Source organism: Trichomycterus rosablanca, chromosome 4 (genome assembly GCF_030014385.1).
Source record: "Trichomycterus rosablanca isolate fTriRos1 chromosome 4, fTriRos1.hap1, whole genome shotgun sequence".
Lineage (NCBI taxonomy): Eukaryota > Metazoa > Chordata > Actinopteri > Siluriformes > Trichomycteridae > Trichomycterus > Trichomycterus rosablanca.
The window spans coordinates 26,414,002-26,436,837 of record NC_085991.1 but is presented as its reverse complement, the minus strand read 5'-3'; the positions used below and the strand labels follow the sequence as shown (position 1 = coordinate 26,436,837).

The 22,836-nt window shown below is 40.7% G+C and overlaps 2 protein-coding genes across 5 annotated transcripts in view; both read left to right on the top strand.

The window, feature by feature from the left end:
* On the top strand, positions 1-6,723 carry msantd1 (Myb/SANT-like DNA-binding domain containing 1). Its single transcript, XM_062993134.1, has 3 exons — positions 1-248; positions 3,985-4,257; positions 6,309-6,723. The coding sequence occupies exons 1-3, from the start codon at positions 1-3 to the stop codon at positions 6,562-6,564; spliced, it is 777 nt and encodes a 258-aa protein (XP_062849204.1). The 3' UTR covers positions 6,565-6,723.
* Positions 6,724-10,764: 4,041 nt separating this feature from the next.
* Positions 10,765-22,836, top strand: part of rgs12a (regulator of G protein signaling 12a) — a 58,318-nt gene continuing 46,246 nt past the window's right edge. For 2 of the 4 annotated variants that reach the window (XM_062994080.1, XM_062994078.1), the window contains exons 1-3: positions 10,765-10,843; positions 12,139-14,041; positions 22,467-22,568. In XM_062994080.1, coding sequence (XP_062850150.1) covers positions 12,224-14,041; positions 22,467-22,568 — 1,920 coding nt within the window. In that variant the 5' untranslated portion in view covers positions 10,765-10,843; positions 12,139-12,223. Of the gene's footprint in view, positions 10,844-12,138; positions 14,042-20,967; positions 21,167-22,466; positions 22,569-22,836 lie in introns of those variants that run through there. The other 2 variants (XM_062994082.1, XM_062994081.1) reach the window with 2 other exon arrangements.

The following is a 22,836-nucleotide window of genomic DNA, read 5'->3' as shown; positions in this document are numbered from 1 at the left end:
ATGTCTGCCGAGGACAGTTTCAGTTATACAGTGCCAAATGAGAAGCACAGAAGGGCTCGCAACTGGACAGACTCAGAAATGAAAGGACTTCTGTACATTTGGGAAGAGTATGTTACAGAGCTCAAGAAGGCTAAGCGCAATGCTAAAATCTATGAAGTGATGGCTAAGCGACTCTACGAACTGAGCGGCGAGCACCGTCACAGGGAGGAGATAAAAATGAAGATCACCAACATGACATTCCAATACAGGCAAGTGTAAGGAAACCATTTATTTATTTATTTATTTATTTATTTTTACATTTTTACACTTTTATCATCAACCCTTTTATTAATGTAATAGTTGTGGAAAATGACTTGTTATGACTTGTTTATCCTCACCCTGTATTAATATTTCATTTAAATGTGCCAAGACCACTTAAAAACAAGTTCCACTTTGTTTTGTGTTGTGTTTTTCATAAATACATATAATACACAACTTTTTCAAATAAGCATGGAAAATTCAAATAATAAAAAAAACACATAGAGTTTCTTATATTTACTTAGACTTTTATTTGATTGCAGACAGGATGAACCTGAGATATTTTATGTTTGTCTGGTCAACTTGACATTCCTGCATTTCAGGCCTGCAACACATTCCAAAAAAAGTTGGGACAGTAAAGCATTTACCACTCTGTAACTTTGCCATTCCTTTTCACCACACTTAAAAGACGTTTTGGCACCGAGGATACCAAGCGATTTAGTGTTTCAGGTTTTATTTTGTCCCATTCTTCCTGCAAACACGTCTTAAGATGTGCAACAGTACGGGGTCGTCGGAATTTTTTTTTTTTTTGCATTTTCCATAATGTCCCAACTTTTTCTGATTTGGGGTTGTAAATGAATGTTGTTTTCTGTCTGCAATGCACTAAAAACAAGGCTAGGTCAGAAAAAAAATCAAATATAATATTTTTATTGTTATTTTTTAAAATGTCCATTGCAGGGGATGGTCGGTTTTAACAGTTGTAAAATAGTGCTATAAAAACATGTCTAACAGTTAACCATGGAAAAAAAAAATCTGTCAGTAACTGAAGGTGAATAGAAAACATTTGTTGCTTTTGCTTGTAGTAATTAGTTAATTTGAGACAGCTAATCCATTAAGAAGTGCACTTGTCGGTGCACTCTCAGCGCCAGTCCCAAGTCGAGATAGAAATAGGAGGGTTGCACCAGGAAGGGCATCTGGCATAAAAGCCTGTGCTAAGTCTGGTATAAGAGGGTATGTGGTGAACTCTGAAAATATACAGGAGCAGCCAAAAGACAAAAAGACAAAAGCTCAGCAGTCAAGGGTCGCCATTGTTTTGTATTACACTTAAGTACAGGGGTTGGACAATGAAACTGAAACACCTGGTTTTAGACCACAATAATTTATTAGTATGGTGTAGGGCCTCCTTTTGCGGCCAATACAGCGTCAATTCGTCTTGGAAATGACATATACAAGTCCTGCACAGTGGTCAGAGGGATTTTAAGCCATTCTTCTTGCAGGATAGTGGCCAGGTCACTACGTGATGCTGGTGGAGGAAAACGTTTCCTGACTCGCTTCTCCAAAACACCCCAAAGTGGCTCAATAATATTTAGATCTGGTGACTGTGCAGGCCATGGGAGATGTTCAACTTCACTTTCATGTTCATCAAACCAATCTTTCACCAGTCTTGCTGTGTGTATTGGTGCATTGTCATCCTGATACACGGCACCGCCTTCAGGATACAATGTTTGAACCATTTGATGCACATGGTCCTCCAGAATGGTTCGGTAGTCCTTGGCAGTGATGCGCCCATCTAGCACAAGTATTGTGCCAAGGGAATGCCATGATATGGCAGCCCAAACCATCACTGATCCACCCCCATGCTTCACTCTGGGTGGTACGCTTCTTTGGGGCTTCTCCACACCGTAACTCTCCCGGATGTGGGGAAAACAGTAAAGGTGGACTCATCAGAGAACAATACATGTTTCACATTGTCCACAGCCCAAGATTTGCGCTCCTTGCACCATTGAAACCGACGTTTGGCATTGGCACGAGTGACCAAAAGTTTGGCTATAGCAGCCCGGCCGTGTATATTGACCCTGTGGAGCTCCCGACGGACAGTTCTGGTGGAAACAGGAGAGTTGAGGTGCACATTTAATTCTGCCGTGATTTGGGCAGCCGTGGTTTTATGTTTTTTGGATACAATCCGGGTTAGCACCCGAACATCCCTTTCAGACAGCTTCCTCTTGCGTCCACAGTTAATCCTGTTGGATGTGGTTTGTCCTTCTTGGTGGTATGCTGACCTTACCCTGGATACCGTGGCTCTTGATGCATCACAAAGACTTGCTGTCTTGGTCACAGATGCGCCAGCAAGACGTGCACCAACAATTTGTCCTCTTTTGAACTCTGGTATGTCACCCATAATGTTGTGTGCATTGCAATATTTTGAGCAAAACTGTGCTCTTACCCTGCTAATTGAACCTTCACACTCTGCTCTTACTGGTGCAATGTGCAATTAATGAAGATTGACCACCAGACTGGTCCAATTTAGCCATGAAACCTCCCACACTAAAATGACAGGTGTTTCAGTTTCATTGTCCAACCCCTGTATATGCCACATATTTGCAACTGGAGACAGGTCTGGACAGCTGGCAGGTCAGTCTAGCAGTTACATAAACACATGAAGTATGTGGCTTGGTGTCATGCATAAACATACAGGGATGTCCCAAATAATATGTTAAATAGATGACACTATACACTGATCAGCCATAACATTAAAACCACCTTGTTTCTACACTCACTGTCCATTCTATCAGCTCTACTTACCACATAGCAGCACTTTGTAGTTCTACAATTACTGACTGTAGTCCATCTGTTTTTTTACATACCTTTTTAGCCTGCTTTCACCCTGTTCTTCAATGGTCAGGACCCCCACAGAGCAGGTATTATTTAGGTGGTGGATCACTGCAGTGACACTGACATACATGGTGGTGGTGTGTTAGTGTGTGTTGTGCAGGTATGAGTGGATCAGACACAGCAGCGCTGCTGGAGTTTTTAAATAACATGTCCACTCAGTGTCCACTTTATTAGACACTCCTACCTAGTTGGTCCACCTTGTAGATGTAAAGTCAGAGACGATCGCTCATCTATTGCTGCTGTTTGAGTTGGTCATCTTCTAGATCTTCATCAGTGGTCACAGGGCGCTGTTGGCTGGATGTTTTTGGTTGTTGGACTATTCTCAGTCCAGCTGTGACAGTGAGGTGTTCAAAAACTCCAGCAGCGCTGCTGTGTCTGATCCACTTATACCATCACAACACACACTAACACACCACCACCATGTCAGTGTCACTGCAGTGCTGAGAATGATCCACCACCTAAATAATACCTGCTCTGTGGTTGTCCTGTGGGGGTCCTGACAATTAAAGAACAGGGTGAAATCAGGCTAAAAATGTATGTAGAGAAACAGATGGACTATAGTCAGTAACTGTAGAACTACAAAGTGCTTCTATATGGTAAGTAGAGCTGATAAAACGCACAGTGAGTGTAGAAACAAGGAGGTGGTTTTAATGTTATGGCTGATCAGGGTATATTACACTTAATTATATGTCACATATTTCCAACTGGAGACAGGTCTGGACAGCTGGCAGGTCACTCTAGCACCTGCACTTACATAAAACACATGAAGTATGTGGCTTGGCATCATCATGCATAAACATGCAGGGATGTCCCTAACAATATGTTGTATAGATGGCAGTATATGTTGTTTCAGCATTACTGAAGTCATCACAGATGTGCTGTTTACCCATTGCATTGTCACTAAGACATCCCCAAACTATGACAAATTATTAGGTAGACTCACAGGTCTCCCTCAGTCCATCTCAGATAAGCTTGATATGTTGTTCTTAACCTATTACACTATCTGCACACATAGATAATTTTTTCTTCAATTTATTTTAATTCGTTTAATATGCACCATATTTTCTTTAACAGGAAAATGAAGCACATAGCCAATGGAAGCAGTGACTGGCCTTATTACAAGTCCATTGAGAGAATTTTATCCAAAGTGCCAGAGCAGACACATATGGGCCCGGCGGAAGCTCAAACCACTGGAGCGTCAACATCACAGCCTGAAACCCCTGTGTCGCAGGCTGGAGCTACGATGATAGGCTACATCCCTGAATACACTGGCTCCTCAGAGGAGAGGGATGTGAAAGAGGAAGGTGATGATGGGACAGAGATTTCCATTAGCTCTTTTGAGTCCCTGTAAGTAGAACACTTCTATGACAAACATCTTTTTTCTATATGACAGGTGCTAGCTGTTTATTTATTTACTGACATAAAAAGTGAATATGTATATAAAATTGGAGACACATCCTTTATATAATTGATTTATTACATATGTTGGCAATTGTTGTGGCTGAAACACATTATTTAAAAAATAATGTCCCAATACATTTGTCCATATACAGTAGTGTACAATAATAAATTATACATTTATTATAACGTGCATGATACAAATTATCTCTAAATCTTTAAATCTTTTAAATCCCCCTTATGCCATGTATCAACTATCACCTAATAGCAAATTATTTGGAACATGTACATTAGAAAATGTAGTAATTCTGTTGGGCCTTTTTTATAAAATACTAAAATATTATAAACTCAATGCAATACAGACAAGAATCTGTACATTATTAATTCTCTTAAACTTTTACTTTTATTAACTTAGTAATTTGTAAAGATACACATTTTTTTAAAATAGCTGTCAAAAATAGGTTTAGATTAAAGTTTGAAGTTACACTTTATCCATTTTGAAACATTCCACAATAAGCAGGTGAATTGTTAACTCTTAGTCAATGTAAGACAAGACAGGAAACTATTGTTGAATGTCTGTGACCTTTGAGCTCTCAGATGGCATTCCATGAGAATTAGGAAATGCAACCTGAAACTGTTACACAAAGAGATAGCCATATTTCCATTTTTTGCAGAAGCACAGCTGAGTTCTCTGTGCCCAATCTCATCTTAGATGCACCGAAAGCATGTTTAAATGTGTGCTTTGGTCAGATGATTCCATGTTTCAGCTTGTTTTTGGGAAGAACTGACATGAGACCAAAAAAGAGACCACCCAGACTGTTATCTGCAAAAAGTGCAAAAGCCAGGCTCTGTTATATTATGGGATGCCTTAGATCCTATGGCATGGGTGACTTGCATATGTGTAAAAGTACCATTGACACAGAGGTGTATATTGGGATTTTAGAGGACGATGTGCTGCAATCAAGGTCACTTTACCCCCATTACGTCCATGGTTAGTTGAGCAAGACAATGCCAGAACTCATTCTACACATGGCTTCATAGACACAGAATGCATGTGCTTGTCTGACCTGCTGGCATTCCAGCTCTGTCTCCTGTTAAAATCTATTGCACATCATAAACCGGTGAATCAGACAATTGTGACTACATACCAGTCTTGTATCAAGCAACAATGGGCTAAAATCCACTTGGAAAATTTTGTATATTCAGTTTCCAAACAATTGAAAAGTTCAGTTGATAGAAAAGGTGGACGGCACTGTAGCACTAGCAACTCACTGCAAGAAGGTGTACTTCTATTCCCAGGTGGAGCGGTCTGGGTTCTTTAAGCTCCGGTTTCCTCCCACAGTCCAAAGACATGCAGTCAGGTTAATTGGAGCTACTAAAGTTGCCCAATGTGTGTGTGTTTGCCCTGTGATGAACTGGCGACCTCTCTGGGGTGTTTCCTACCTTTCATCTAGAGAATTTGGACCCACTGTGGATAAAGCTGTGGTAAATCAGCTTTACGAATGAGGGAATAATAAAAAAGGTGACGTAACAATGGTAAACATACCTCTGTCCAAACTTTTTGTGAGTGTGTGCAGGCATAATACAATTACAGTCTTTCAAAAAAAATTTTTTTTTTTAATTATTAAATGAAGGTTTAAGAAATGTACCAAATAACAGATTGTTGTTTTATTGCATTCTACAAAATATCCCAACTTTTCTGGAATTAGGTCTTGTATTTTTGCATAGATGAAAATATAGAAGGTCAGGGGCACTTTACAATGTGTTATGTATTCCTTGAGAAATATCAGAGTAATTGTGAAATAATAACATTATAGTTTATGGTACACTGTTTTTGTTCTTTTATGAATCATAATAATTATAATTTAACACTTTTACAACAATTTCCTACATAAACCAGTAAAACTAATATTAGTATAGTTATTGTGTTTACAAGCTGTATTAGCAGCTGAAAAGTTAAAGACTTATGTACATTCTAATTGTATTTTCTTGTCTTTTAGGTCTCAGCCCATGAAAAGACGGCGTCTGTCGCACAGTGGTTCTCTGCGCCACAGGAAACTGCGTGTGATGGAGTCAATGTTGCGTGAACAGCAGAAGATGAGCCGTGCTGTGGAGGAGACCTGCCGAGAGGTGCGCCGTGTTATGCACCAACAGAACTTCTTGCAGGTGCAGAGCCTGCAGCTTCAGGAGCGAATGATGAACTTGTTGGAGAAAATGATACCATCCACAACTCACCTTTCAAACACTCACACCTGAACATTGCCTGCCTGTACAGTTCATGTTTTACTGTCATTACAAGTACTGAGGGTCTTGTTGTTTAAAACACATTTTGTTTTATTGATATTGAAGAAAAGTTTCTACCTTTTCAATGTCAAAAAGCTTAAGTGACACTTACAGTTACAAAAACAAGGATTCCGAAACCTTTAGAATAAAGATCTTTGCTTTACTTGTGCAAATATGGTATGACCCTTACCAAGTCATACACACAATATAATTTCACTAAAGTATTGTCTTACTGGACATGTTTTTCACAATGTACACTTCAGGTATAGTGGAACCTTTGTCATTAAAAAAAGTAGAAACCTATTCATAAGCAATTGTGTTTTTGATTGGTTTCTAATTAAACTTACACAAACCAAGCTTTGGGTGATTTGGAAGTGTACCTAGGCTCATTGTTTTGAATGATTCCAATTATGACTAAGGTTCAATTTCACCACCGAAAGTATAACATTACTCCTCAAAATGCCTTTGTATTTCTTTGAATCCATGATTCCAGTCATGGATTACTGTACCTGCAACACAAAAACATTCTCACATCATCACTGACCCACCTTCATGCTAGACCGTGGTGGTTCTTCTGGTCACAAGCCTCACCTGTCTTGTGCTAGTTTCATGCTAGTTTCAGTTTTGATTTGTCACTCCATAGAACTGTGTCGGAACTCTAATCCAAATTCCCTCTGCCATATTCCAGTCAACTCTAAGTTTGCTTGTTGGTCAAGAGTGATGTGCATTGTGAAGTCTGGCCATGAAGTCTTTGTTTGTTCATTTGTCCCAGCTTTCATAAGGTCAGCCTTATGAGATTGGTAAGGCCCTTTTGAAGCTGTCACCCACAGCCAGACAGGTCTGCTGCTGCGCCATAAGTTTGGAACTTTCGGACAATACTCCCAGTGGTGTTTTTAGGGATGTTCAAGGTTTTGGAAATGTTCATATACCAGTTGCCCTTTTGGTTTAATAAAATGATCTACAAATTTTGTGACTGTTCTCTTGGTGGTGTTTGTATAACACATCACAGTTGAAGCAAAGCGTAAAAAATGTTTACGCATTAAGTTCAAATCTAAAACCTTATTTTCTTGGGTTGAATATGTCCTATTTGCAACTTTGTAACCCACCACTCAAATATTGTTAGCCCAAAGGTTCACATCTCATTTTTAAGCATGGGCTGTGAATTAATAATCAGTGTACTCAGTAAAGTTTTTATGTAGGAAAATAAGTATTTACTCACTTCTTAATCACTATTTATTACAGTATATTTAGGACATAAATTCAATTTAAATTTACATATATTTTTGGACAAAAGGGTGTAAGCAGAGCAATCTACAAATGCAACACAACATTTCTAAATGTAAAGTATATTGCTAAAAGACTATTTATCTGCAAAAGGCTACGTCAAAGGCTGCTTTGATCAGCTGAAAATTAAGATTAAATATTAAATTTTGTTTTACAAATAAACTAAATGATTACTTTTTTATCTAAATTGTTTATTTGTTCTATGCTTTACTATCAGAGTACACTGGGACATTAATATGTGTGGATACCAATAAAACTGGAAACTGGTGATGTTCCAAATGTTTTGACCAGTATTGGACTGTCCCAGTAATAAATGATCAAAAACATAATTAATAAATACCTGCCCCCCCTTGTTTTAGTGAAGAATAAATGTGTTTGTCAACATGTTATGAGTAGTTACTGTATATCTTGGTGGAACCCAAGGGGCATTTCACAACCCTTTCTAGAAAGTTATGTAAGCAGGATTAAAAAAGACAATTACCCAAACAGGTGGCTGTCAATACAACATTTGCAATAATTACCACCTGTCAAATTGCAAACATAATTTATAATGCTGAAAAACAAGTTAACTAATGTTGTTTTTGAGTGTGGTCTTTAAATGGCCAGACCAAAGCACAGACTAGATTAATATTTTATTTTAAAAAATCGATCACCTTAGTCAGCAAAGCCTACAGCCTACTTCACGTTTACATTCATAATAATAAAAAGGGTTGTTAGTGCACTATGACCAGGGTCCAACAAACTAGGAGTGGACACACTTCAAAGAAAATAAATTATGCTTGCTGTTAGGTTAGAGTACAAGATAGTTTTAAAATACATAAATTATATTTAGTGTGAACAGCAGACACAAAGAACTATAACTTTATAATTTTGGTTCAGAAAAATGTACTTTTATTATTAAACTTTATTAAACTTATTAAACAAATATTAAACAAAACTATTTAAAATATATAGTTAGCCCTCACCATGGCAGGTAAGCTCCAAAATCCTTTTGTTTGATTCTCACCTCTGGAAGTAGTTTAACCTGTTCATTTAACGTTTGTGTGTTTTTTTCTAGGTACTCCTCTTTTCATTGTCACTAGGTGTGCATAAGTAAGTGAGTGAATGAGTTTGCAATGGCCTGTGTTAAGTTTGCCACTTCAGCCAGGTTATTTCCTCCATTTGGCACCCTTTGTTTTCGGGTTGTGTAACGGGGTGGGTTGCACCTTGTAAGTGCATGGTAAAGTTCCTCAGCTGCAAGAATGCAGCTATGTTATTGAACCTAGGTTACTGAACAATGCAGCTATGTTATTATGTTATTTAATACATAACATGACATTAATAACATGACAACTAACAAATACCCTTATTGCATACTTTTATTCCTTTCCATTTAACATATGGCTTAACGATAATCACAAGAAATAAAAAGATTTAAGACCTTTTACATAACACTGATTCTTTTCATGGCTGTAGATTGAAAAAAGTCAGTTGCCATAAAATCCACTACAGGGTGTCCCTAAAATCTGGACACATAGGAAATATCACTAACTATAACTACCTATATGTTTACTAAAATACACACACACATACATATTGCATCACAAATAGTGGAAAACACACTGAAGATGTTATTGATTAATATTTTAATGAAATAAAATGTTATTGAAAATATGCATTTTGCCTATGTGTCCAGACTTTAGGGACACCCTGTATTGCGTACACTGAAGCCCCTATAGTGACTCAACAGAAAAGGAATTCCTTTCATTTGTCCACTGGCTCTGCCATCTGTGAAAAAACTCTCTAGACATTTGCATTGTTAAGAAGGAAAAGCAGAAAAACTGCGATCTTTAGTAGCCCTGAATGAAACTAAATGCTTTTAAAACTTTTAAAACTTATTGTGTGAAAACATTCTTTTCTACATTTCACGTTGCACAACAAAGAATGGCGACGGCAGACAGTAAAGGCCGAATTCTGGACTTTTTGGCTATTTAGAAATAGCCAGTTGCAGCCTAGTGGTTAAGGTGGACTAGTAATCAAAAGGTTGCTGGTTCAATCCTCATCTCTGCCAGGTTGCTGTTGGGCCCAAGCTTGAGCAAGACCCTTAACCCTCAATTGCTGTATACTGGCACACTACTTACTGCTAGTCGCTTTGGATAAAGGCGTCTGCTAAATGCTGAAAATGTAAATGTAGAAAACCCAAAAAGGTCTTTAAAAGAGGACATGTCCTGGAAAAATCAGGACGTATTGACACTCTAAAATATCGGTTGTAACCATGTCGTGACCTACCAGTTGTGTTTGCCATGTGGTGCAACATTAAATGTGAAGCCTAAACTTGAATGAAAATTATTACAGAAACAGTATTTAAGTTGATGTCCATATTTTTACATCCTTATTGAAGTACAACAAAATGCACATATGTTTAATATAATTTAAAAAAGCCTGCTTGTCTCCGACAGTCAAAGTCGTATTTTCGAATACAAAACGTCTGCACTTGTTTATAACGAAGACTAGAGCTCTCTAGGCTGTACTACGGGCTGCGTCCCATGTCGCATAAAACAGCACTGGATAGTATGTCAAATAAGTGCACTACTACAAAGCCGTTAATATTTTACACACCAACATCGCTAGCGAACAAAGTTCGGATCGGGACACAAAATATGGACGTTTTTTTCAAGCGTAGTCTGGGATCACAAGTACAGTGAGCCATTGGTACACGCCAGAGCAGATGGGGTACGCTCTGGTACACGCCCTATGTGTACCACGTGATCGGTCAACCTCCCAACCAGCTTTAAGTATATGTTTAAACGCTGAAAGTGATTGATGGGTGTTTGAGCAAATGAGAGGGTTCGGTTGGGAGTGCGGTCGTTACGGTGCCATAGTGACTGAATGACGCTTTGTGCTGGATACAATAGTGAATGGCAGTGGTTGTGTGAGTATGTAAGTGGAAAAGCTGATACTTCAAAAACACCAACTGTTAAGAGAGCAGGTATGTGAACTGTTACATTCGGCGTTGTTGTTGTTAAACTATGAAATATAAATATGTAGTAATATAGTGCTTTATCATGCGAGTTTCTGGGTCTTTAAGCGACTTAATGTAGCTTAATAATTTACTTAAAACAGACGAGTGTGTTAAAACGGAGGCAAGTTGTTCGGAACAGTTATAAAGTAAATTTAACTAGACTTCACATATTCCGATTGCTTTCGAAATTGTCAAGTCTAAATAAAACTAAACAATAAACATTAAAGTTATGTTAACGTTATTTATTTTATTCTAGCACTGATTTAAGCGAGTGTATGAAACGTCAAAACAAAGACGCTGGAGTTTCGTCTCTAGTGAGTGACACAGCGTGAATAGGGGTGCACGATTATGGCTAAATACGTATTTGCTCAAAAATAAAATAAAACTTAATATGATTAATAGTAACAAAATCGTTCTTCTAAATCATGTTACTGGACAGCAATTCCTTAATGTTTACACAAATCTACACTGAAATCTTGCACATTGTTTTTGCACATCTGATTATAAAACACCTTGTAAATACCTATGAATTAATGCCTATGTTTGTATTTTTATATAATTTTTCTTAAATAATTATATATTAAACATAAGTATTTTCATAAATATACTGTGCACAAATATATTGCTATTAACTGACGATATCTAACTCCACTTCAAAATCAATAAAAAAACACGTAAGTACACTATTAAATCTGACCTCTTCTAATCAAAAGAAATAAGTTTTAATTATTTTTAAATGCATTGAAATTCTATCTACAAACAAACATAGATAAACATAGATCTTGCTACTGTTCTCTAACAAGTGTAATGTAATGTCACATATGTTGCAGTTTATTGTGAGATTCATATATTATATATAATTATTTTAAAAAAACAGAGACAGAAACTGAATTTTATGTACATCATTATACAGTAGATATTAATATGACTATTCTTTATGATATCTATAGGCACTTTACATTACAGTCAGTTAATCATTAACAACCCATTTACATATGCAATATTTCAAACTGTGTTATGCGTAACCTATTTTACTACAGGTTTCAACAGAACTTTTACTGACATGTAATATTTGTGCATTTCATTGACTAAATGGCTCCTCTTTAAAACTGTAGATAAAGTACTGTCAACAGGCACAATAGATCAATTGCATTTAGCTATATGTATACTAGTTACGGACCTAACCATCTGCTGGATAAGAGTTTTTGTTGTAAATTTCTATAGTTACAGAGTTTTGTTTTGTTTTGTTTTACTGTATCTAGGATGACTGTGGCTTACTGGTCTTGGCTCTGACTGACGTATCATTCAAGCCTTCTTTCGGGATTTGGTTGGATACCACAGGCAAAAATGAGAGCTCTGGAACCAGCCAAAGGTGTAAGAAGAACTTCAGAATTTGCTCCAGCCACAACAGTCCGCAGAGTGGAGCTAGTGCGTGGGAGAGTTGGATATGGATTCACACTGGCTGGGCAGGCTCCTTGCATCTTAAGTGGAATTATGAAAGGGAGTTCGGCTTATGGTGCTGGCTTAAAACCTGGTGACTACATTTTGAGTGTAAATGGGACAGACGTATCAGCAGCCTCACTCGAATCAGTGGTTGAGCTCATTGGTTCATCTTCAAGGGCTCTTTGTTTGCTAGTTGCATCGGGCAACAGAAAATCAGTAAATTCTAGCTTGAGTGATGAAGAACTGGATTTTCAAAGGAAGCAGAAAGTGACATGGCTAAATCCAGGAAAGATGGACTCTAAAATCTGTACACTGTATATGAAGGATTTGCATAAGCAATCAATGCAGTCATTGGGAAGTTTTGAAAACATTTCAGGTCAGGTTTGCAATAGTGTGCAATCAAAACAACAATCTAAACAGAGGCCTGTGTCAGAACCTGACATGTCTTACTGGATTTATGAGTGCAACAAAAAATACAACCCTCATGTTCTTGATCAGGGGGAACCAGCTCTTGTTGTGAGTAAGGATTCAGTTTTCTCTGACTTCCAGAGTCAGCAGGATATTTTACCTGACTCTAGCGCATTGAACGTGGGAATGATTGTAGGCTACATAAACACAGTGGAATTGGATCTTGTAAAGTCACATTCTGAAGAGGAAAACTTAAGAGCTATCCGTGAATGTATCACTAAAATAGCAGTTGAGCAGAAAACCCATTCCTTGGTGATGATGCGGATCAGGTGTAATTGTGTCCAGCTTTGTGATGACAGGGATGTGGTTTTGGTCACGTATCCTGCAGAGAACTTGGTCTTGTGCGTAGTAGGTACTGAGGACAATAGGTTCTTTTGTTTAGTTTCAGTGGAGCTGACAAACAATGAGAAACTAGCTGAGAAAAGCACTTGGCTAAAGACAGTGTGTCATGTATTCTTTATAGACCCAGAATTCTGTGATCACAAAGAGCACCAAAACATCTCAGATCACTTTGGCTTTTCCTGCACTGCTGACCCTGACACACATGGTTGTCTGGAGTTTCCTCAAACTCCATTTTCCATTTTACACTTTGTTTCAGTCCTTTACACTGACATGGGGGATTTTATTGAGAAACTGAGACTTAAACTGGACACTGAGGACTCTGACACACAGTCGAACACAAGAAACAGTGGCAGCGGTGACAGTGGGATTGAAAACATATCTCCGGAAGATCATGAAAGCCTTGCTGACCGGTGGAGTCTCTCATCTCCGAACACTTCCCAATCACTTTGGGATAAACTTTCTCCTTGTGTCTCCCAGCAGAGAAATGATATGTCTCTAAAACCAGAATCTAAGTGCCTCCTTTCCGAGCCATTCCCAGGTCCCTTCCTAACTGCCACCCCACAAAATGATCCATCTATCAGACAAGAGGTCACAGGACGTGAACCTTTACCTCCAACTTCCTTGATTAAACAATCTGGGTTATCTGAAAATAAGTCCAAACGCAGAGGCAGTCAACGGTGGCTCTCTGTTAGCATTCGAGCACGTTGGCAGAAACCTCGTCCTGATAGTATAGAAAGCCTGGCAGACAGTGACAGCAGTGCACCCAAAGCTAAACACAACACTTTACCACCTGCCATGGAACAAATTCCTGCACTGAGATACAAAACACCTGGGGATCCACAAAGGTCTCACAACGATCTAACTTGGAAACTCTTTAGCAGTGGATCAAGAGATAAGTATGAAGAATACAAGGTAAATTATTTTTTGATATGAATTTTCATACAATCTCCAGAATCCCTTATTGTAAAGACGGGTAAAATAGTCTTTGTGCTTCATTATCATTGTCCATTAGTGACATTCTGCTTCTCTTGTGTATAAAATGAGATAACAGAGGAAAGATTTTAAAGTAGTCGTGCATAAATGTTAGAATGACGAGAGAATACACAAACTGGATGGGATAAATGAAATGTATAAAACAGTAGCTACACTCCTGAACGTGCCAATATCCACTTATTGTGTTTTGCCCCTACTCACAGTCAGGTATTAATTGGCATAAATTGGTAGCATCTTTGGGTCACTTATTTTTCAAATTTACAATTGGAAGCTAAATTTATTTAATCTACTTAATCAACGTTAGCATGTGTACTTGCTTATTGCTAGATTCTAATAAAATAAGATTAGAACTGGGTGCTAAGGTTGGTAAACCCAAAATAGAGCTTTTTTGGCGTAAAAAGTGGGGTGGCCAAATTGAAACAACCACATAGTAAAGCATAATGGAGTATCAGTGATGTTTTGTTGGGAAGTTATACAAAGTAATAAAGTCAGCAGTGCTAATAGTTTGAATCCACTTGGTTTTGCTGAAAGCTACTGTTCTTAAAAATAATATTTTTTCTTAAAATAAACTTAAAAAAATAATAAAACATTACCACAAAGAATTTACCACATAGTAATATCATTTTCTAGAATGCCAGTTATTTATGAGCTGACTGTATTTAATAAACTTGGTATTGGTACTTAAATCTGAATTCACTCAGATTTTTACAAAATTTATCTATTGGGGGTATTTTTGAAAACAGAAACACAAAAATACTTTGTATTAGATATTAGATCTATGTTTTTCCACTTAGCAGATTCGTTAGCAGTTTGAACCGTGACATGTGGAACAGATGGTGCTGCCTGGTTCAGACACAGCAGATGGAGCTGTTGTGTTGATTAGTTGAGTTTAATATGATTAAATTGGACACATTCTTAGAAACGCTGCTAATCTGTTTAGATTGAAAAGAGTCACCCGGCAACCCATTCGCATGAATAATAAACGAATTGTTTGAGCTACAAAATTGAATTGTCCATTCTGCGAAAGCCATGGTGGCACACTTTTTTAATTTAGTTGCAGATGGGACCGTGACGTCATTGGCTTCCAATAGTTACAGTGATTTAGAATAGATTTGTTATTTAACTATAGAGCTTTTATCTGTTTAGATTATACCAGTGTTCAGATAGAAAGTAAATGATAAGCATATGTGGTATGTGTGATATTGTCATAACCGCCAATCATTCCATTAAAACAGGCAGATTAGTCTGTTTGACTTTGTTCTGTGCAGTTCTTAGGCTGCATTGCTATAATTTATAAGTGGATTTTACAATATAATTATTACTTTCCAAATATATAAATATATATTTTTATATCATTAAATGATAAATCGTGGCCAAATAAGTAATAAAACACAAAAAAATGATTTAATATGTAATAGACTATGCACGTAAACAGGCCTAATTTAAAAGTCACCGGTTCCGCAAAAATGTTGATACTGTACGTGACAGACCTATTGCATTATGTACAGTGTATCACAAAAGTGAGTACACCCCTCACATTTCTGCAAATATTTTATTATATCTTTTCATGGGACAACACTATAGAAATAAAACTTGGATATAACTTAGAGTAGTCAGTGTACAGCTTGTATAGCAGTGTAGATTTACTGTCTTCTGAAAATAACTCAACACACAGCCATTAATGTCTAAATGGCTGGCAACATAAGTGAGTACACCCCACAGTGAACATGTCCAAATTGTGCCCAAAGTGTCAATATTTTGTGTGACCACCATTATTATCCAGCACTGCCTTAACCCTCCTGGGCATGGAATTCACCAGATCTGCACAGGTTGCTACTGGAATACTCTTCCACTCCTCCATGATGACATCACGGAGCTGGTGGATGTTCGACACCTTGAACTCCTCCACCTTCCACTTGAGGATGCGCCACAGGTGCTCAATTGGGTTTAGTCCATCACCTTTACCTTCAGCTTCCTCAGCAAGGCAGTTGTCATCTTGGAGGTTGTGTTTGGGGTCGTTATCCTGTTGGAAAACTGCCATGAGGCCCAGTTTTCGAAGGGAGGGGATCATGCTCTGTTTTAGAATGTCACAGTACATGTTGGAATTCATGTTCCCTCAATGAACTGCAGCTCCCCAGTGCCAGCAACACTCATGCAGCCCAAGACCATGATGCTACCACCACCATGCTTGACTGTAGGCAAGATACAGTTGTCTTGGTACTTCTCACCAGGGCGCCGCCACACATGCTGGACACCATCTGAGCCAAACAAGTTTATCTTGGTCTCGTCAGACCACAGGGCATTCCAGTAATCCATGTTCTTGGACTGCTTGTCTTCAGCAAACTGTTTGCGGGCTTTCTTGTGCGTCAGCTTCCTTCTGGGATGACGACCATGCAGACCGAGTTGATGCAGTGTGCGGCGTATGGTCTGAGCACTGACAGGCTGACCTCCCACGTCTTCAACCTCTGCAGCAATGCTGGCAGCACTCATGTGTCTATTTTTTAAAGCCAACCTCTGGATATGACGCCGAACACGTGGACTCAACTTCTATGGTCGACCCTGGCGAAGCCTGTTCCGAGTGGAACCTGTCCTGGAAAACCGCTGTATGACCTTGGCCACCAGGCTGTAGCTCAGTTTCAGGGTGTTAGCAATCTTCTTATAGCCCAGGCCATCTTTGTGGAGAGCAACAATTCTATTTCTCACATCCTCAGAGAGTTCTTTGCCATGAGGTGCCATGTTGAATATCCAGTGGCCAGTATGAGAGAATTGTACCCAAAACACCAAATTTAACAGCCCTGCTCCCCATTTACACCTGGGACCTTGACACATGACACCAGGGAGGGACAACGACACATTTGGGCACAATTTGGACATGTTCACTGTGGGGTGTACTCACTTATGTTGCCAGCTATTTAGACATTAATGGCTGTGTGTTGAGTTATTTTCAGAAGACAGTAAATCTACACTGCTATACAAGCTGTACACTGACTACTCTAAGTTATATCCAAGTTTCATGTCTATAGTGTTGTCCCATGAAAAGATATAATGAAATATTTGCAGAAATGTGAGGGGTGTACTCACTTTTGTGATACACTGTATATATACGTATATATATATATATATATATATATATATATATATATATATATTCTATATATTATATGTAATAATAATTCTAAAAATAGGTTGGTGTCACCTCACAGCGAGAAGGACATGGTTTCGAGTCCCAGGTGGAGAGGTCCGGGTCCTTTCTGTTTGGACTTTGCATGTTCTCACCGTGTCCATATGTGTTTTTTTCTGGGAGCTTTGGTTTCCTCCCACAGTTCAAAGTTGTGTAAGTTAGGTGAACTAGAGATACAAAATTGCCTGTTACAGTGCTTGACATTGAACCTGAATGTATGAATCATGTAACCTAACAGTTTGTACATTGCCTGGTTTCCTAAACTGCCCATTGCATTGGAATAGGGTAAATCTGAACTACACAGTTCACATGATATTTTTCAGTTGCTTTAGAGTCCAATGTTTATGCTCGTGAACAGAAGGCTCTTTTCCCAGTTGCCACACTGAAAAGTAATGTTATGGCCACACAACTGTTTAGACACAATTTTGTGAGTTTTTGTCAACTGTGAGTTCTACCGTCAATGTTTTTGATGGTACAATTAAAATGATTTTATGGTTATTTAAGATTTTTTTCAAACCAAGCTTTTGCCGCTTTTTTTCCAGCAATTTTAGTGATCTCCTGTAACGGTAAGTGGGCTAGACTGACAGGAGGGGCGCACACACACGCAGAGAGGTATTAACTGATATATTTAATAACAATAAAGACAAAAGATCACACAAACAAAACCAACAAATACTTGACCTAAGCTAAGATAAATGCTAAATATACAAACACGAACCTAAACCCTAAGCTAAACAAGAACTAGACAGGACTAAAGGCAAACAGGACTTAAATGACTAACAGGGCGAACCAACAGGCTAAACAGACAGGCTAAACAAAGATTAAACAGGTTACTAGAACATGAACTAACTAGACAGGAACATAGAACAAAACCAAAACAGAATGAACAGACCGGATGGGACGGAGCAGAGCAGGTAGGAATCAGAATCAAGAGCTATGACCAAACAGGAACCAGAGCAAACAGAGTTACCACAGAATAGTCTCCAACCAGCCTTTCCCTGATCCTCTCCTAAATACAGGCAGCCGGGGCTAATTAGCCCCAGCTAACCAATCAGGAGAGGGAGGCTGGCTGGAGACTGGGGAGAGAAGGGCGTGGCACACTAGAGCACAGGGAGGCTTAAAGCGTGACAGTAGCCCCCTCCCAAAGGCACGCCTCCTGGAGTGCCCAAAAAAAAAAAAAAAAAAAAATCCCAAAACAAGGAGGTCCCGGGCCCTGAGGGGCAAACTCAAAGTCATTAAGAATGTCCTCAGGCAGGCGTGATAAAAATGGTGGGACGCAGGCTGCCAACAGAAATCCAGATGTGCCGTCGGGGGGCGTCAACGAGAATTCAGAAGCGCCATCGGGGGGCGCTGACGAGAAATCAGGAGCAGCATCTAGGGGTGCCGACGAGAGTTTAGAAGCGCCGTCTGGGGGCGCTGACGAGGAGTCAGGAGCACCATCTAGGGGTGTCGACGAGAGTTCAGAAGCGCCGTTGGGGGGCGCTGACGAGGAGCCAGGAGCACCATCTAGGGGTGTCGACGAGAGTTCAGAAGCGCCGTTGGGGGGCGCTGACGAGGAGCCCGGAGCGCCGTCGAGCATCATCTCATAAACAGAAATACCATCGGAGAACGCCATCTCCGGAACAGAAGTGCCTTCGGAGGACGCCATCTCAGGAACTGAAACGCCATCGGAGGGCGTCATCTCAGGAACAGAAACGCCTTCGGAGGGCGTCATCACAGGAACAGAAACGCCTTCGGAGGGCGTCATCACAGGAACGGAAACGCCATCGGAGTACGCCATCTCAGGAACAGAAACGCCATCGGAGGGCGTCATCTCAGGAACAGAAGCGCCATCGTAGTACGCCATCTCAGGAACAGAAACGCCATCGGAGGGCGTCATCTCAGGAACAGAAGCGCCTTCGGAGGGCGTCATCTCAGGAACAGAAACACCATCGGAGGGCGTCATCTCAGGAACAGAAGCGCCTTCGGAGGGCGTCATCTCAGGAACAGAAACGCCATCGGAGGGCGTCATCTCAGAAACAGAAACGCCATCGGAGGGCGTCATCTCAGAAACAGAAGCGCCATCGGAGTGCGCCATCTCAGGAACAGAAGCGCCATCGGAGTACGCCATCTCAGGAACAGAAACGCCATCGGGGAACACCAACTCAGGAACAGGAGTGTCGTCGGAGGACACCAACTCAGGAACAGAAGTGTCGTCGGAGGACACCAACTCAGGAACAGAAGTGTCGTCGGAGGACACCAACTCAGGAACAGAAGTGCCGTCGCAGGGCACCAACTCAGGAACAGAAGTGCTGTCTGAAGACACCAACTCAGGAACAGAAGTGTCGTCGGAGGACACCAACTCAGGAACAGAAGTGTCGTCGGAAGACACTAACTCAGGAACAGAAGTGCCGTCGGAGGACACCAACTCAGGAACAGAAGTGTCGTCGGAGGACACCAACTCGGGAACAGAAGTGCCATCGGAGGGCACAAACTCAGGAACAGAAGTGCCATCGGAGGGCACAAACTCAGGAACAGAAGTGCCGTCGCAGGGCACCAACTCAGGAACAGAAGTGCCATCGGAGGGCACAAACTCAGGAACAGAAGTGCCGTCGCAGGGCACCAACTCAGGAACAGAAGTGCCATCGGAGGGCACAAACTCAGGAACAGAAGTGCCGTCGCAGGGCACCAACTCAGGAACAGAAGTGCCATCGGAGGGCACAAACTCAGGAACAGAAGTGTCGTCGGAAGACACCAACTCAGGAACAGAAGTGTCGTCGGAAGACACTAACTCAGGAACAGAAGTGCCGTCGGAGGACACCAACTCAGGCACAGAAGTGTCGTCGGAAGACACCAACTCAGGAACAGAAGTGTCGTCGGAAGACACCAACTCAGGAACAGAAGTGTCGGCGGAGGACACCAACTCAGGAACAGAAGTGTCGTCGGAGGACACCAACTCAGGAACAGAAGTGTTGGCGGAGGACACCAACTCAGGAACAGAAGTGTCGTCGGAGGACACCAACTCAGGAACAGAAGTGCCGTCGGAGGACACCAACTCAGGCACAGAAGTGTCGTCGGAAGACACCAACTCAGGAACAGAAGTGTCGTCGGAGGACACCAACTCAGGAACAGAAGTGCCGTCGGAGGACACCAACTCAGGAACAGAAGTGTCGTCGGAAGACACCAACTCAGGAACAGAAGTGTCCTCGGGGTGCGCCACCCCAAAAACAGAAGCGCCAACTAGGATCATCTCAGAAACAGGAGCGCCCTCGGGATGCGCCAACTCTGGAACAGGAGCGCCAACGGGGGGCGCCAATTCAGGAACAGAAGTGCCGTCAGGGGGCGCCATCGAGGAAACAGGAGCGCCGTCAGGGGGCGCCATCGAGGAAACAGGAGCGCCGTCAGGGGGCGCCATCGAGGAAACAGGAGCGCCGTCAGGGGGCGCCATCGAGGAAACAGGAGCGCCGTCAGGGGGCGCCATCGAGGAAACAGGAGCGCCGTCAGGGGGTGCCATCGAGGAAACAGGAGCGCCGTCACTGAGCTGCGAGAATTTTGCTCTCATGAGGCCCTTGAACACCTTAACCGAGTTCAGCACAACTCCCCTGTCAGACCAAAGCTTCCTGGCCCAGTCACGAGCAGGGCCCCTCAGCCTTGACATCATAAACCGAATTTTATCGGTTTCAGCTGGCTGGGGGTCTAAAAGGTTCTGCAGGTAGAGCTGGCTCTGCAGAAGGAAGCCTTCGACGCCTGAGTCGCTTCCATCATACGGAGCTGGCCTACTTAACGGAAAGGTCTGTGGGAACCTCATGGAGTTACACTCCGGGAATTCATGTACCAAAAACATCTCGCTGTGTTCTGGTAAAAAGGGAGACTATTATGTAACGGTAAGTGGGCTAGACTGACAGGAGGGGCGCACACACACGCAGAGAGGTATTAACTGATATATTTAATAACAATAAAGACAAAAGATCACACAAACAAAACCAACAAATACTTGACCTAAGCTAAGATAAATGCTAAATATACAAACACGAACCTAAACCCTAAGCTAAACAAGAACTAGACAGGACTAAAGGCAAACAGGACTTAAATGACTAACAGGGCGAACCAACAGGCTAAACAGACAGGCTAAACAAAGATTAAACAGGTTACTAGAACATGAACTAACTAGACAGGAACATAGAACAAAACCAAAACAGAATGAACAGACCGGATGGGACGGAGCAGAGCAGGTAGGAATCAGAATCAAGAGCTATGACCAAACAGGAACCAGAGCAAACAGAGTTACCACAGAATAGTCTCCAACCAGCCTTTCCCTGATCCTCTCCTAAATACAGGCAGCCGGGGCTAATTAGCCCCAGCTAACCAATCAGGAGAGGGAGGCTGGCTGGAGACTGGGGAGAGAAGGGCGTGGCACACTAGAGCACAGGGAGGCTTAAAGCGTGACATCTCCATAGTTGTTGTCTTTGCTAGATGCAGACCAATAATATGACCACGTTTCCACATCTGTATGATTTATCTTCTGACATTGTTTAAAAAATTAGAAGCTACTCACTGTGTCAGTCAGGCTTAAATAAATTGTTGCCGGCTATAATATATTAATTACTGCAGTAATTATCTCGTGTTTGCTTATTTAAATCCAAACATTGTATTTATATCTCATTGCTAACAGGTGTATAAAATCAGTTATACAAAATAAATGATATGCTTTCACATATGTGGCAACAGTTTGGGAAAGGCACTTTGTTGTTCCAGCATGACTGTACCTCAAAAGCAGATACATAAAGACATGGTTTGACAAGCTTGGTGTGGAGAAACATCAGTGGCCTGCACAGAAACTGGAACTGGAACGTTGACTGCATGCCAGCTTTTCTTGTCCAATTTTGGTGCCTAAGCTTACAAATGCTCTTTTGATGTAATAGGCATGCATTCCCACAGACACTCCAAAAATGAAGGCTGTTATTCCTTCAAAGACAGGGACAACTCTATATTAATGCCCATGGTTTTTGAATCAACAAGCTAATGGTCAGGTGTTCTTTTACTTTTGGCCATATAATGTCCAAAACAACTGAGGATGATTGGAGGAAAATAATTAACGTATTTTTTTACTTAGAATATAATGTAGTTGGTTTAATAATACTTAATACTTCATTTGATATTTACTTGGGACTTTTTTTCTTTCAGAGTAACAGATTTTGGGGTCTTACAAGAGGACGTTCTTCTGTTTGGCGAACAACAGCTCGCACTAAACGACTCAGTCTGGCTCATTCACTTGATGACCTTGAGGTATGTGTTGTCTTTGAAAAGATAAAAATGTTTGACATCCGATTCTGCTTGTTTTCCATATGTCTTCATTAGTTCAGTTCAGTTTAGTTCAGTGGGCTATAATTACATCATATTAAAACATGACAGTGTGTTTTGACTGGTGTCTCTGGATCAAAGTTGCTGGTAAGGTTGGGGTTGTGTGGGACTCTGAACACTCCTTACTCTGTATTTCACACATGCCACTCTGTGCAGCCACAATGTTATACTCAGGATCCTCAGTCACACATCC